The 14602-nt window shown below is 56.2% G+C and overlaps 1 protein-coding gene across 1 annotated transcript in view; it reads right to left on the bottom strand.

Moving 5' to 3' along the window:
* Window positions 1-13799, bottom strand: part of LOC123351331 (proto-oncogene vav-like) — a 55615-nt gene extending 41816 nt beyond the window's left edge. Inside the window, exon 1 of the mRNA XM_044990603.1 lies at window positions 13458-13799. Coding sequence (XP_044846538.1) covers window positions 13458-13661 — 204 coding nt within the window. The 5' untranslated portion in view covers window positions 13662-13799. The remainder of the gene's footprint in view (window positions 1-13457) is intronic.
* Window positions 13800-14602: the final 803 nt, after the last annotated feature.

The following is a 14602-nucleotide window of genomic DNA, read 5'->3' as shown; positions in this document are numbered from 1 at the left end:
AGCGGACGAGGGACCGGAAACAAGCCCCACAGTCGCAGGAGTCTCCGTCGGCCAACCTCCTCTCCCTGGTCGCGTGGATGGCCTTTTTAGCCAGGGCGAGGAGGAGGTTGACCAGGAGGTCCCGCGACTTTGTGGGGCCACGGATAGGGAGTGCATGGATAAGGAGGTGAGGGGAAAAGTGCAGCCAGAAACGTAACAGAATGTCGGTGAGGAGCCGGTATAGGGGCTGCAACCTGGCGCACTCTAGGTAAACATGCGCCAGGGTCTCCCTCACGCCGCAGAAGGGGCAGGTGTCCGGGACGGGGGTGAACCGCGCCAAGTACACGCCCGTGCTAGGTGGGTCCTGTAGCAGGGTGGACCCTGCTCCTGCCCGAAGGGGTTTAAAAAGTGGCCTGGCAGGGCTTGAGAAGACAGCCTTCAGGCTAGGCTGATTGGGGAAGTGGCTGCAGCTGGGGGCCACGCCCCAAACAGAGCAACCGGGCCTTATAAGAAGGCCAGGGAAGCCAGGAGCCAGACAGTCTCTCTCTGGCTATAGAGAGAGATGGGCCTGGCTGCTTAGGAGCTTGAGACTAGATACCTGAGTGCAGCAGGGCTGGGGAAGGCTGAGGAGCTGGGAAGCTCCAGCCTAGAGAGCCCCAGGCTGCGGCCTAGCAGTGGGCCAACAGGTACTGGGGGTTGCAGGGGGCAACCCAGGGGTAGGTCCAAACCCAACTTTGCCTGTGATGAGTAGGCTGATACTGCAGTCTGCCCCAGAGGGTGGGGCTAGACAATGACTGGCAGTAGCCAAATACTGAGGCAAGGTAGGGATAGAGGGTGGGGGTTCCCTGAGAGAGAAAGGGAGACCCAGAGAGAAAGGGGTTGCTGCTAGGGGGCAGCGCCCCATGTAAAAGGGCACCGGGTCCAGGGAGGGACACGGGGGGCCTACGAACAGGTGGATCACAAGCCTGCAGAGGGTGCTCCGGGGCTGGACTGAGCTAAATTCGCAGAGCAACCAGCAGGAGGCGCCGCAGGGATGAGTCGACCCGTTTACAGTCCTTTTATTACCAGCTCAGGAGTATTGAAGGGTTTGAATGTCCTGCTATCAAGTACCAAGACCCTTTCGCAGAGATGCAGGGCTACTTCTGCTGACACATCCTGATGCCAGGACCATGCTGAGAAATATCTCTGCCAATTCACCCCAATGCCAAGAGGCAGAGCTACTTTTGCTGAATCACCCCAACGCCATGTCCCTGCACAGAGAGGTGGAACTATGTCATCACCTTCGCACCACCCTCACAGATCATGCTCAGAAATGCAGCACACTTTCTGCTGACTCACTCTTGCTGCCAGACCAGATGGGCCCTATTAATTCCAACATGGGAGTATGAAAAGGCATGTGCATCCCAGAGAGAATTAAGGTTAGGAACTGAGGAGGTTTTATAAAAAGAAACAGTCAAGCTCAAGAGAAAGCTTAGGTTGACGTTTATATTTTGGTGTTGTTCAGATGAGGAAAGGGACAAGCACTGAGAGAAGCCCTGGTTGTGTGTTGGTGCTGAAGAGGCTACAGGGAGGAAATACTTTAATGTACCCCCACTAGTCTCTCATCCCAAGGGCCAATCAGATCTGGTCATGCTTAGCTTCCAAAATCATAAAATAATCCCCCTTGTCAGCATGTTATTACAGATCCTAGTCTGCCCCTGATCCACAGAGGATATGAGTCTATTACAGCACAAGCTAGCTCAGGCTACAGAAGCTTATTTTTTACACTCTGGAGGTTTCCAGGTCTGTCCCCAGTGTGTCAGTCAAAATGTTGGCCATCATGTTAACATTGCTTGAGACAAGAGCCGATCGGGAACTTTTCAGGAGAACGTTTTTTCGCTGACAAAATACATCTTAGTCAAAACCAAAACTTTTCACAGAAAAGGGTTGGTTTTGACAATGATCTCTGCTAAGAAAAACAGGTGAACGAGGTTTTCGACTTTAAAAAAAAAAGGTTGAAAAAAGTTCTGAAGTTGTCAAAAGGTTCCGTGTCGACATAAAAATTTCTCAAGGAAAATTCTGGTTTCTTCTTCGAAAATGTACGTGAATTAGAGTTGAAAAAAATTGCTTTTCAATCCAATAAGGGATGAAATCAAAATGAAACATTTCAAAATGATTGAAACCGAAATATTTCCATTGACCTGAACTGGGCGGGGGGGGGGGGGGGGGGGCGGGACCTGGATTATCGGTTTGTGAAGTTTTTCAAGATTTCAACCCAATTCGGGGGAGGAAACTTTTGCAGGGAACCATGTCCTAGCCCTCTGAGGCCTGACCCAGGCTGAGGCCCGGAGCAAGGGAAAGCCCTGCGATATCTTTGGTGACGATGCGCCCACAGGCTCTGGATCGTAGAAGGGGCGTGTGTTTGGCCTGGCCTATGGCGGAATTCTGATTTTAAACACCCAGGAGCTTTGCGGGCGCTCACATTTGCGGGGGGTCTCCAGTTTGAGGGGATGGGGACACTCGGGTCAAGAAGCAAGGCCTAGCTCCACCCCGTCTCCCAGAGGGACGCCTGGCTGCAGGCCCCCCACCCCAGCGCCAGGGGGGGGAGGGGGCGGTCCACAGGAGCTGAGCCACTTCTGCTCTTTAAAATCACTTGTGTTCTCTCCTCCACCCCTGGATTCCCTCCCCCGCTCCTTCCTCTTCCTCTCCCCTGCACCTCCCCCAGTGTACCCTCCCCTCCCCCTACTTCCTTTTCCTCACCCCTTCGCCTCCCCCTTCCCCTGCCTGCCTCCTCTCCTCTAAACTTCCTCCTTCCCCGCTCCTCCTCTCCCCATTTACAGTAACTGGAAGCTTCACAGGCCCCGCCAGCGAGCTCATTCACAGCCCAGCGTCACTGGGCCAGCTAAAGCCACAGAGCCGGCCGCAAGCTGAGCTCATCAGCCACAAATATGCCCCCGACTCCCTGGTTTCGCTTTCGTCTCCTTGCTGAATTTCAAGGACCCCGAGTTCGAAAGAGAAACTGGGGGAGGGGGCGCGCCAGACCCAGACCCCCGGATTGGCATGCGCCCAGCTCTGGGGGAACGCCTGGGCTAGAACAGGCCAAAGATTCCAGAGCTGAACTCAGTGTAACCGGGCCGCTCCCAACCCTGGGGTGACGGGAACCAGCTCTGCTGCTTGGGGAATGCCCAGGGTGGGGGTGGTTAAGTGGCTTTATGCACTCCCTTGCATTCCCTGGACACTGGGGCTCCTGGCATCAGTGAGAGCAACCTCAGGGCTGCTCTAACTCATGCTCTGCCCCCTACAGGCCCAAGGGGAATAGGGAATAGCCACAGTCCAGTCCACTCCCGACAGCAGGGGCTGGAGGCTCCCTGCACTGGAAGGATTCTCAGGGGCCAGAGCAATCAGAAGGATCTTAGCATAAGCAAGAATCCAGTGGGTCAAAACTCATCTCTCGTTTGACTCCACCGAACTCAACAGAGCACTAATGGACAGAGGAGCCGAGAGGGATTGTAGCCTGGGAAATTTCACGGCCGCGGGATAGTTCAAGGGGAGAAGGAGCAAACCTTAATTCAGTAAACACCAGCAGTGTATCCCAGACAGGAAGGCTCATCCAGGGGCAAAGGCGTTAACGTTCGATTTGGGAGAGACAGGGTCAATTCCTAGCTCCGCTCCAGACTCCCTGGGTGACCGTGGGCAGGTCACGCAATCTCTCTGCGCCTCAGTTTCCCCATCTGTATCCGAAGGATAATAGCACTGCCCTGTCTCACGGGATGTTGGAATAAATGCATTAAAGACTGGGAGGTGCTCAGATATGACAGTGATGGGGGCCAGCGAAGTACCTTACTTAGCTATTACCCAGGACCCCATTGTGCTTGGCGCTGTACATGCACAGAGCGAAAACACAGTCCCTGCCCCCAAAGACCTCACAATCTGAAGCTTGAAACTATGAAACCTAAAGGCACAGACACTAAAAGGCACATAAAGAGAACCCCCACCTTTTTATTATTTAAAAACTCAGGATTTTAAAGCCAATCTCATGATATTTTTTTTTGGATGGGGCTGCACTGTATTTTTTGGAAGACATGGGGCCGGCGACGTTGCGTGGGACGTGGTAACGTCGCAGCCAGGCTGACAAGGCTGCGTGGGGACCGGCAATGCCATGCTGGGGCTGGCGACGCTGCCTAGGGGCTGACAGAGCGAGGCCGCATGGGCGCTGGTGAGGCTGCACCAGGACTGGCGATGCCCGGTTGGGTGGTGCAAGATCCACTGAGGGCCCATGCTCCCTTGCGCCAGCCACATCTCTTTACGACTGGGGAGGGCTGGGCCGGAAACAGGAAGCTCTGCATCAGAACGGCTTCCTCCTCCCCCGACCCTGCGCTGGGGAAATTGGCTACCGCAGAGAGCAACCAATGAGCGCAACAGGGCTGGCGTTTGCCTCTGACTGCATCTGCACAGCCTGGGCTGGGGATGTCCCATATCAGACCTATCCAGTCAGTGCTGTGCTGCCTGGAGCGCACGCTTAGCGGCAAGTGAATCCAGACAGAGTCTGAGCCAGCGGCTCGGCAGTGTCCATTATATCATTGGTGTCAGTTACACCAGCTTGGACCCCACCCCTCGCGCCTGATTCTCAGTTACCCCATTCCCCTGCCTTGGGTAGAAATGGTGGCGGCGCCTTTAAACTACCTTTGTGCTCCCCATATTCTGGGCCCTGCCCGGCTTCTGCTCCAAGTTAGAGCAGCCTCAGGGCTGCTCTACCTCAATGGCCCCTGGGAAGCAAAGAACAGCTGCAGCGCAGAGCACTCTAGCCATGCCACTGCTCCACCCCCTGTGGGAGCAGAGCCTGCCCCTTCCACCAGATCCACCGGGTGGGGAGGCCCCAACATGGGTGGAGGGGATGCTCAGGGGGGGGGGGCTGTACACTCCCAAAGCAGCCTAAAGGGCCCTTAGCATCACCAAGAATCAAGCCCCCGGGGCCTCCAGCTGCCTCACTGGGACGACCAGTGGGCTACGAGCAGCCCTGATGCAGGATGCTAATGGAGTTGCAGCAGGGCCAAGTTGAACCTTGGGGTAAGTCCCAGCAGCACCATGATGCTGCCTCCCTCGCTATTAGCAATTCCGGTGCTCGGTGCAGAGTCCCGCTCTCCTCACGAAGACTGACCTTAGCCAGGCTGGGTCTGGGCTGCAGAGACCCATCTCCTCTCTCTGCAGCTGCTCTGGAGACAGGCTCCTCTGGGGCTCGGGGGCCTTGCGCTAGCTGGAAACCACCTGCTCTGACGGTAGCTGCCCTTTCAGAAACCCCAGAGCTCTGAGGTCTCCACGCCCCCGCAGGGCTCTGAGCACGCTCCCCAAAGGGAATCAGAGCACAAGGCGAGTTCCCAGGTGATAGCAGGTCCTCACTGCAGAGGCAACCTTTGCAGCCTGGACCCCCAACCCCACTTCCAGTTCCATCCACACACAAACCCCGCCCAGCTGGCCCGGTGGGTTAGAGCCGGGTGCCACTTGCACTTTGCAGTGCGGATGCAGGTTAAAACCTCTCTAGTCCTCCAAGGCCTTCCCCCCCTTCCCCCCCTGTGCCCGCAAGGGCAGACAAGTTCTCCCATGAGGATCAGAGCTTAGCGCCACGCTGAGATCCCCGGGCGTGAGCCTGCAGCCGTTCGAGCAGCACGCGGCCAAGCGCAGCAGCAGCAGCGAGGGGTGGACCAGTAACTGGGGTCGGGCTGCGCTGCTCCCACCCGGGCTAGGTTGAACCAGGCGCCGATCAGCCGGGCTAGCTCTGCAGTGAAGCCCCATCTGGGGTCGGCTGTGTATGCCTGCACTGCACTGTGTTTGTACTGGAGAAGGCCAATCAGAGAAGTGTGGCTGGTGCTTAGAAGGGGAGGTTTGGGAATGGTCCCTAGTTCTTGTGGCAGGTAGTTCCACCGGCTGGGACAAGGAGGTTCTGTCTCCTGCACAGACCCGCTTTACCCTGACCGTGGCCGGTTCCTTGGGGCCTGAGCAGCAGAAATGTTGCCCACCGGCCCTGTCCCAGAGCTTTAGAAGCTTGAAGAGAAAGACCGAGCCCTTGAACTTGACTCTCTATTCAACGGGAGCTGGTGCTGAGAGCAGCAGACAGAGTGATGAGCTGGTGGGAGCCCACCTTGCTGAGGAGGCATGCTGCAGAGTACTGTGTGAGCTGCAGTTTCCCACGCACTGAAGGCTTCATGCCAGGTCTATCACATGGCTGTGGTTCAGTGACGAAGGCCTGAGTTACTGAGGCCAGGTCTTTGTCCAGCGGGATGGGATGGAGTCCCCTGGCCAGCTGGCTGCACGCTCCTCAGCGGGCTCCCCTCCGTCCTCCAGCATCACCTCGGTCTTGCTCAGGTTCAGCTTCTCTTCAGCTGTTCCTCAGCCATGAGCTGACCTCGTCGTCCCTGGGCCACATGGGGGTGGGCGGTGCATGGTGATGGATAGGCAACATCTGCGTATTGCTGGCACATGTCTGACCGGGCTCACATGCAGATGTTGAATAGGACCAGCGGGAGAATGGATTTCTGTGGGACTCCACCAGGGAGGGGTCCAGTGGCCGAGGGGCGGTTCCCCCATCACTGCTTGTCAGTCGCATCCCTCCAGGAAGGACTTAAACTATTTTGGTGCATTCCCTGGACCCCGTGCCAGAGTAGATGGGCCATTGGTCAGATCTGGTTGGGGCAGGGACTGTCTTTTTGTTCTGTTTGTACAGCACCTAGCACCATGGGGTCTTGATCCATGAGTGGGGCTGCTAGGCAATACCATAATACACCTAACACATAATATGGCAGTGGGTAGCACACCAGGCTAGCTAGACTGTTGCTCTGATTCAGTGCAGCAGGGCACGAGATGCCAGACTAGATTACTAGAACATAGGGGTTGCTGGATAGGGTCGGACTCAAGGTACTTGCAGCCCAGGATCTTTTCCCTGACACTGGTCAGTGCCAGATGGTTCAGAGGAAGGTGGGGAGGTTTGGGAATGGTCCCTAGTTCTTGTGGCAGGTAGTTCCACCAGCTGGGACAAGGAGGCTCTGTCTCCTGCACAGACCAGCTTTACCCTGCAGTAGCAAATGGGGAATAATCTGCCCCCCACATTAGGGCTCCTTCTGGTCTCAGAGATCATCTCAGACCCTGAAGTTTAATCTCCTTTCACAATGTGACCACCAGTAATTATTACAATTCTGGATATTATGTGTATTACGGTAGCAGCCAGAGGCCCCAACCTAGACTGGGGTCCCCCATTGTGCCAGGTGCTGCACAGACCCCGACCAAGATCAGGGCCCCATTGTGCCAGGCGCTGCACAGACCCCAGCTGAGATCAGGGCCCCGTTGTGCCAGGTGCTGCACAGACCCCAGCTGAGATCAGGGCCCCATTGTGCTGGGTGCTGCACAGACCCCGGCCGAGATCAGGGCCCCGTTGTGCCGGGTGCTGCACAGACCCCAGCCGAGATCAGGGCCTCCATTGTGCCGGGTACTGCACAGGCCCCAGCCGATATTTTTCACCCAGCTCTATTTAGGTGCCAAAGTCCCATTGACTTTCAATGACACTTAGGCTCCTGAGGCCCCAGTTTACTTCTGAAAATGGGACTTTAGGCACCTAAGTCCTGTAGGCGCTTTTGAAAATTGCACCAAGGCAACTTGGGAGCAGCGTGGAAAGCAGCACTGGGGAGAAGCAGCGAGAGCGAGCAGCTCCCGTAAGCGGAACTGAGGAAGGAACTTGAGTGCAAGCCCAGCAGAATGAAGGGTTTCAGCAAAACAAACAGCTTTGCTCTCTCTGCATCTGCCCGAGTCACACACACGTGCAGGGAGGCTGGTATGTTTCATGTCTCCTGAGAAAGCCCTGATTGGCCGCCCGCTCACTCGTCTTCCCCTGCAACCAAGGGGCCAGAGACTCTCAACCAAGCCTGCATTCACTCACCGATGGAGCAGCTAACCCGCCTAGAGCTGGAGCCAAACGCCCTCTGAATATCGGTTCATGGACTGCATTGAAGTCCAGGTCCACCTCTAATTTACACAGCGCATCATCCATCCCGTAAGACCTCAGAGAACTTTACAAACTAGACAAGGATCACTTTGCCACCACTAAAATGCAGCCACCTCTAGGGTAGGACATGGCAGCTGATCAACGTCACGTGGGGATGCTGAGCAGGCATCGCTCACCCAGTACTGAAATGCAGCTCCCTCTGGTGTGGGACACAGCAACTGTCCAATGGGACACAGCCACACTGTGCAAGGGATCGCTCAGCCAGCGTTGAAATGCAGCCACTTCTGGGGTGGGATGCAGCAGCTGCTTAATAGCTGAATAGCAATAGTACACACTGATTGCTCACCCAGCACTGCAATGCAGCTGCCACTGAGGTGGGATGTGGCAGCTGATCAATGGCACGCAGCAACACTGCGCAAGGAATTGCTCACCCAATACAGAAACACAGCCACCTCTGGGGGGGGGTGGTGGAGGAGGGATGCAACAGCTGCTTAACTGCTGCACAGCCACAATGCGCAACACTGCCTCGGACAGAAAGTGAAGGAGGTAATTTAGAGAGGCAGAAGGGAATAACTGAGATTAAAAATTGGGTAGAGCACCAGGGTTCACACCCTTGAGCAAATCGCCCTGGGCTCTTTAGTGACCAAAATCCCCCAGTGGCAGGCACCTCCGACATATAGCAGTGGTGAGAGCCTCAGAACAGGTGGGAGCACACAGCAGAGCCAGCTGGGCGTTCCACAGCTGCAAGACCAGGATTACGTGACACCAGGGGCCAAGAAAGAACCACAGGGTTGGTCTGTGTCCAGCAGCCTCCATAGAGAATCCTCTTTCTAGTCATCACAGCTGAGTCCTCGGTTGTTCCGACCACCAGGGACGCTCTGGATGGTCTCCAAAAGTGTAACACCCCAGTGACGGTGCATTGGGGTCAGTCCTGAAGTCAGGTGGCTTGGGAGTTCCCATCCAAGGACCAACAAGGCCTGGCCATGCTTCGCTTACAGAAATCACAGGATAACCCAGCACCGATCTCCCGGCAGCCCTTAGCCACAGAGAACACAAGCTTGTTACAGCCCCAGAGCTCAGGGCTCAGCCCCCGCCACCACCACTGAAATGCAGCCACCTCTGGAGTGGGATGCAGCAGTTGCTTAACAGTGGCAGAGCCAACGTGCACAACAGTCGAGGACGGGAAGTGAGGGAGCATTAAAACCGCAGGGGGAGGAGGCTTTCGAGAGGCAGCTAGGGAACACTGGCTCTTCAGTTCAAGCCACTGTCGCATTGAGCTCTGGGACATCCAGCTCAATGACCTGTGTCAACCAAGATAATTTGCTTGCCAGCTTCCTTAAAGCTCCTCTCCTTGGGAGAGAGCCTGGGGCATCCTGGCTCCATTGTTCAGTCTGTGGTCACCCTAGGAACATCCCCGTAACATGGCAACCTCACCCGGGATTTGACTATCTAAACACCGTGGGAGCTGTTTATAGCATGTTCCCCAATCAATGGGGATGTTGTTTTTAAACACCGGGCCAAGATTACATCTTTTCGGGGCCAGTTCCTAGGGGCAGTAGAGCCTAGTGGGTGGAGCACTAGACTGGGACTCAACAGACCTGCGTTCTAGTCTCAGATCTGCGGCTCGGAGACCTCAGGCAGCTCTGTGCCTCAGTTTCCCCACCTGTAAAATAGGGATACTGGTGCTTACCCTCCTTTGAGATCTACTGATGAAAAGGGAGAGCTAGGGATGATTATTATTCAGGACCCAAGTCCTACTGGGCGACAGGCAGGGAATATACGGACTGCCAAACTCCTATCGACCAGCTCTCCCTTGAGCCCAGTCTCACAGAGTTTAAGGCTAGACGGGACCATTAGATCACCTAGTCTGCTCTCCTGGAGAGTACAGGCCACTATTTCCCACCCAGATACCCCTGTACTGAGCCTGGTGACTCTAGTTAGACCAAAGCGTTTCAGCCCTCAAGAGACGAAATTGTTTTGTACCACACGGAGAGACCAGGAGAAACTGAGGCCCCTGTGATGGCAGAGCCGGTGAGACATGCCCAGGTGATCTGCCAGAAAGACATAAAACCACCAACGTCCCTGCCAATTTGACCCGGGGGAAAAGTCCTGCTCCGATATGCCTCAGAGGCAAGGGAAGCCCACAGGCTGCATCTAATGATGTGACCGCACAGCACTCCCTATCCGCAAATCTCAGAGAGTTTTATCCTCCTCCCCAGAGGGAGGAAACTGAGGCACAGAGAGAGACCGGTCACCCAAGCGTCCTCCCAATCTGGTATCCTGTCCACTAGAACCAGGGAGCAGGTGGTCCTTGCTGACCCCAGTCGGTAGTCAGCCCTGAAACCTGGTGATGGCACTGCCACCTAGCGCCTTTCCAAAGCCGTTCCACGGCGCCATCTGCCATTTGTGCAAATAGGGAAACGGAGGGCCAGGAGGGGAAGCAGCTTCACAGACGGAAGCAGTGGCAGAGTCCAAAATGGAACATAGAAGTCCCAGCCTCCTCACCCCTCTCACCCGCACTTCCCTCCCCGAGCTGGGAATAGAGAGAACGCAGGAGAACGCCCAGCCAGCCTGCTCCAACCCCTAACCCCTGCTTCCCTCCCAGAACCCAGGAGTCCTGATTCCCACTCCCGCTTGTCTGATCACTTCCCCAGACTTCCTCCCAGAGCTGGGAATAGAACCCAGGAGTCCTGGGTCCCAGCACCACATAGAACCCAGTTAGTAAACACGGCGACTGGGACTCAGCAACACACAGTCATGCCGGGGCGGGCCGCACACCCGCTCCTGCTCTGACTGGTTCCTGGCAGCTTCTCGAACACAGAACACAGTGAGCGCCACTCGAGGACTCACAGACCATTTAAAGGGAGACTCCCCTATTCCCACGCACAACACGAGGCCTTTCATGCCAAGCAGGATTCCAGTATGATTGTCACCCTAGATATGGCTCCCAGAGGAAGAGCTCAGTTAACGAAGGCAAGGGCTCACCTAACACAACCCCGCACATTTCCTTTTGATCTGGTGTAAATCTGGAGTAAGTGCCTTGACATGCCGGATTTACACCAGGGTAAGTCAGAGTCTGCCCTAGCCTCCCTGTTTCCTTGCGTCTCCGAGGAGTAAGAGACGAAGAGTGATTTGCTTCTCTTGTCTCCCCGCACAGTCACATGGGAATGACTGAGACACCCAAGGACTCATTTCCAGAGACAGTCACTGTCTTACCAGTGAGAGAAACGCTGGCCCATTCCGCCCTGCCATCCTCAACCCAGGCCACCACCAGCACCGATCAGTGCCCCCCCCCCGCCGCCGCCAGCCCCAGAGCATGTGTCGGGGGTGGAAACCAAGCCCGACTTTTGCCTTATCTCAATACACCCGATTCAGGCTTTCCTAGATCAGATTTTCGTTGGGCCTAGATCAGAGTTCATGGAGGTTGAATTCGCCTCCTGGCCACGCTTTCCGGATCTCACACACTTGGGCCTAGCTGCATCGGTTAGGGGTGTGGGTTTTTACCGGCCCAGCTATGCTCTAGTTCGTAGGGACGTGGCTATACCAGGAGAAAAGGGCCGGGGAACCAACATCAGCTAGACCAGCAAAAGCCCTCGTTAAAAATGTTGCCAGTATAATAAAGTTGCTTAGGGATGTGACATCCCCATTCCAGCAAAAGCCCTGCTGTAACTGCAGTTATAGGGCCTAGAAGTGCCTATGCCGATATCACTTATTTGGTTGTACGGTAGAAGCGATACTGATGGACGCACGCTTTGCCACAGGCTGTGTCAATACTAACTGTCTGTTAGTCTTTAAGGTGCCACCAGACTCCTTGTTGTTTTTATACAAGGAGGGTTTGCCGGTGCAGTTATCCCGTATAAACCAGGCTTTAGAGTCCACACTGAGAGGGCTATGCCGGGAAAACTTGAGTGTAGACGTAGCTTGAAGGTCCATTCTCCCCGGCATCTTTCGCAGCAGGACCAATGTTGTAAAAGTTGGTCCAGTATTACCCCACCCACCTTGTCTCTCTAATAGCAGGAGCATGACAGAGCTGGGAAAGGAACCCAGGAATCTTGACTTCCAGCCTCCCCTGATCTAACTACTAGACACCACTCCCTTCCCAGAGCCACGGATGGAACCCAGGAGTCCTGACTCTCATTCTCCCCTGCTCTAACCTACTTGACCTCACGCCCCTCCCAGAGCCGGGAAGAGGATCCAGGAGTCGGGGCTCCCCAGGCCTGTCGTAAATTCCCCTCCCCCAAATGCACGCTGCACGCACTCACCCGGACGGTGGTTAATACAGCTCTAAAGCTCAAATGCACTTTGAGACATGGTCTTATTAAAGCACAAGTCTGAGCGTCAGGACTCCTGGGTCCTGTCTCCAGCTCTAGGAGGGGAGCAGGGTCTAGGGGTTAGAAGGGGGGCGGAGGGGCTGGGAGTCAGGACTCCTGGGTCCTATGCCCAGTGCTGGGAAAGTAGTGAGGTCTAGTGGAAGGCTGGGAGTCCGGACTCCTGGGTTCTTTTCCTTGCTGCCATTGGCGTGTTATGAAAGGCTCCGATTGTGCCCACTCTGAGTCTCACACCAAGCCCCAAAACTAAGGGCCTACCCATTGCCCCAGCTCAGGGCTCACCGAGCCTGGCACCCCCCAATTCCAGGCACAGCTCCACGGCTGGGCATCCCTCTCTTGGTCCCTTCCTGCGACTGTCGGTCCTCTACAGAGCCGGGGCCTGCTCGGGTCTCCCCGCCAGGGGCTTTGCGGCTGGGACTCCCACCCCCCTGCTCGTCAGCCCCCACCCCACCAGCGTTCACCCTCCTGCCTGTGCCCCAACCCCAGGGGAGCTGCCCCGGTGCCCTGGCCCTGCTCCAGGGGCTGCATTCCCGTGTGCCAGGGCATCAGGGCCTGGTTCACCCCACGCCCAAGCCAGCCCCACTGTTAACCCCTTAGCGGCTGAAGGGTTCATTGCTGGTGCCTGCTTCCCCTCACTGGATCCCATTTCCTCCCCAGCCCCGAAGACAGAAACGCCTGCAAGCACCCTCCGACCCCACCACCCACCTTCCTGTTAACCCCTTAGCTGCCAGGTGAGGAAGCATGTAAGACTCCCCAGTTCTGTGTTAACCTCTTAGCTGTCAACTGGGGCCCATAACCACCCACCACTCTGCTGTTAACCATTTGGCTGCCAGCTGGCCCAGCAACTCCCCACCCCCACCCCCAGACACACACACACACACACACACTACTGTTAACCCTTTAATTGCCAACTGGGTCTCAATCCCTCACCTTTTTTTTTTTTGGTGGATATTAACCCCTTAGCTGCCAGTGAGCCCCCAAAAGCCTTGCCTCCCTCTTTGATGTTGACCCCTTAGTTACCAGCTTGATGCCATAAACTCCCCCTCCCCCTGGACATTAACCACGTCACTGCCAGCTGGATCCCATAAGTCTCCAGCTCAGCTCCCAGATTAACACCTTTGCTGCCAGGAGGCTGGAGGATGCCCGGCCCCATTCCGCCCCCGAGTCTCCCGCTCACCCACCTGGGACATCTGGGGCCGCAGGTTGATCTCCCGCAGGTTGACGGCGTGGGGCATTAGGTTGTTGAGAAGCTGGCAGAGCAGGACGCCGTCGCGCAGGGCCTGAGCCAGTTCGCACACCTGGGAGCTGGGCCAGGTCACCCGGTGGTTGGGGGGCAGCACCCGGCACTGGATCAGCCAGTTGGCGCATTGCTTCCACAGCTCCATCTCCCCGACTGAGCGTCCTCGCTGGCTGGCTGCTGGCTGCTTCTGCTGCCTCCGCCTCCTCCTCGTGTCTGGGAAACCGATGCCTGAGAGCGACAGCTTCCTCTTTTGCAACTGACAACACCAAACCACAGAGCAAGGGAGCCCATGTGGGGGCTGGGGTGGAGCAGGCCTGGGAGCTTCCCCCTCCCGCACCCCAGGGAGGAGCTGCAAGGGGAGGGTGCCCCTCCCTCCAGGGGCATCAGAGAGAGCTGCTCTGGTGAGCAGGGTAAGAGCTGGCAGAGGAGACAGGCCCCTTTTAAAAGCACCTCCTGGGGAAAAAAGACACAGTTAGTTCCTGTGCGCACATAGCTTGGGGAGCCGGGGCTAGACCCCCGGTCACACTGCTCTGCTCCCAAAGGCTTTGGTCCCCTGAGCTAAAGGAAAAACCTCCCCTGCTTGGGGCAGTAGTAGACACCTTATCTTCTCTATAGGACCGGGCAGTGTGCTCTTGTTGTCTCTTTCACACACATGCACCATGTGGCAGGCAGGTCAGTATGATCCCGGTTTCACAGGTGGGGAAACCGAGGCACAGAGCAAGGGCGTGATATGCCAAAGATCAGCCAGGAAGTCACCAGCAGACTTAATAGAAGCAACTCCCTGTTTCTGTCATAAGAAGGGCGGGGGCCGTTCTCGGTGGCATGTTTCCCCCTCATAAGGCAAATCAGTTCCCATTAAGCACAGCTGGAGGGAGTGACAAGGAGCAGAGACACAGCCAGTGATCTGAGCAATAGAAGCAGCAGATGGGTTTGCTTTTCTGGGGAGATCATGGGAGGGGGCAGGCCAGGGAGCTGGTATCTACAGTGAGATGCCCTGGGTGGGTCAGCTTCTGTACTGAGCCTAGAGCAGTCTCCATCCACTATCCCCCCCCCCACCTGCAAATTCCTAGCAGCTCTTCCAACCCT

This window comes from Mauremys mutica, chromosome 17 (genome assembly GCF_020497125.1).
Source record: "Mauremys mutica isolate MM-2020 ecotype Southern chromosome 17, ASM2049712v1, whole genome shotgun sequence".
In the NCBI taxonomy this organism is placed as follows: Eukaryota; Metazoa; Chordata; order Testudines; family Geoemydidae; genus Mauremys; species Mauremys mutica.
Note: the sequence above shows the minus strand (reverse complement) of the source record. Positions and strands in the feature narration are given on the sequence as shown.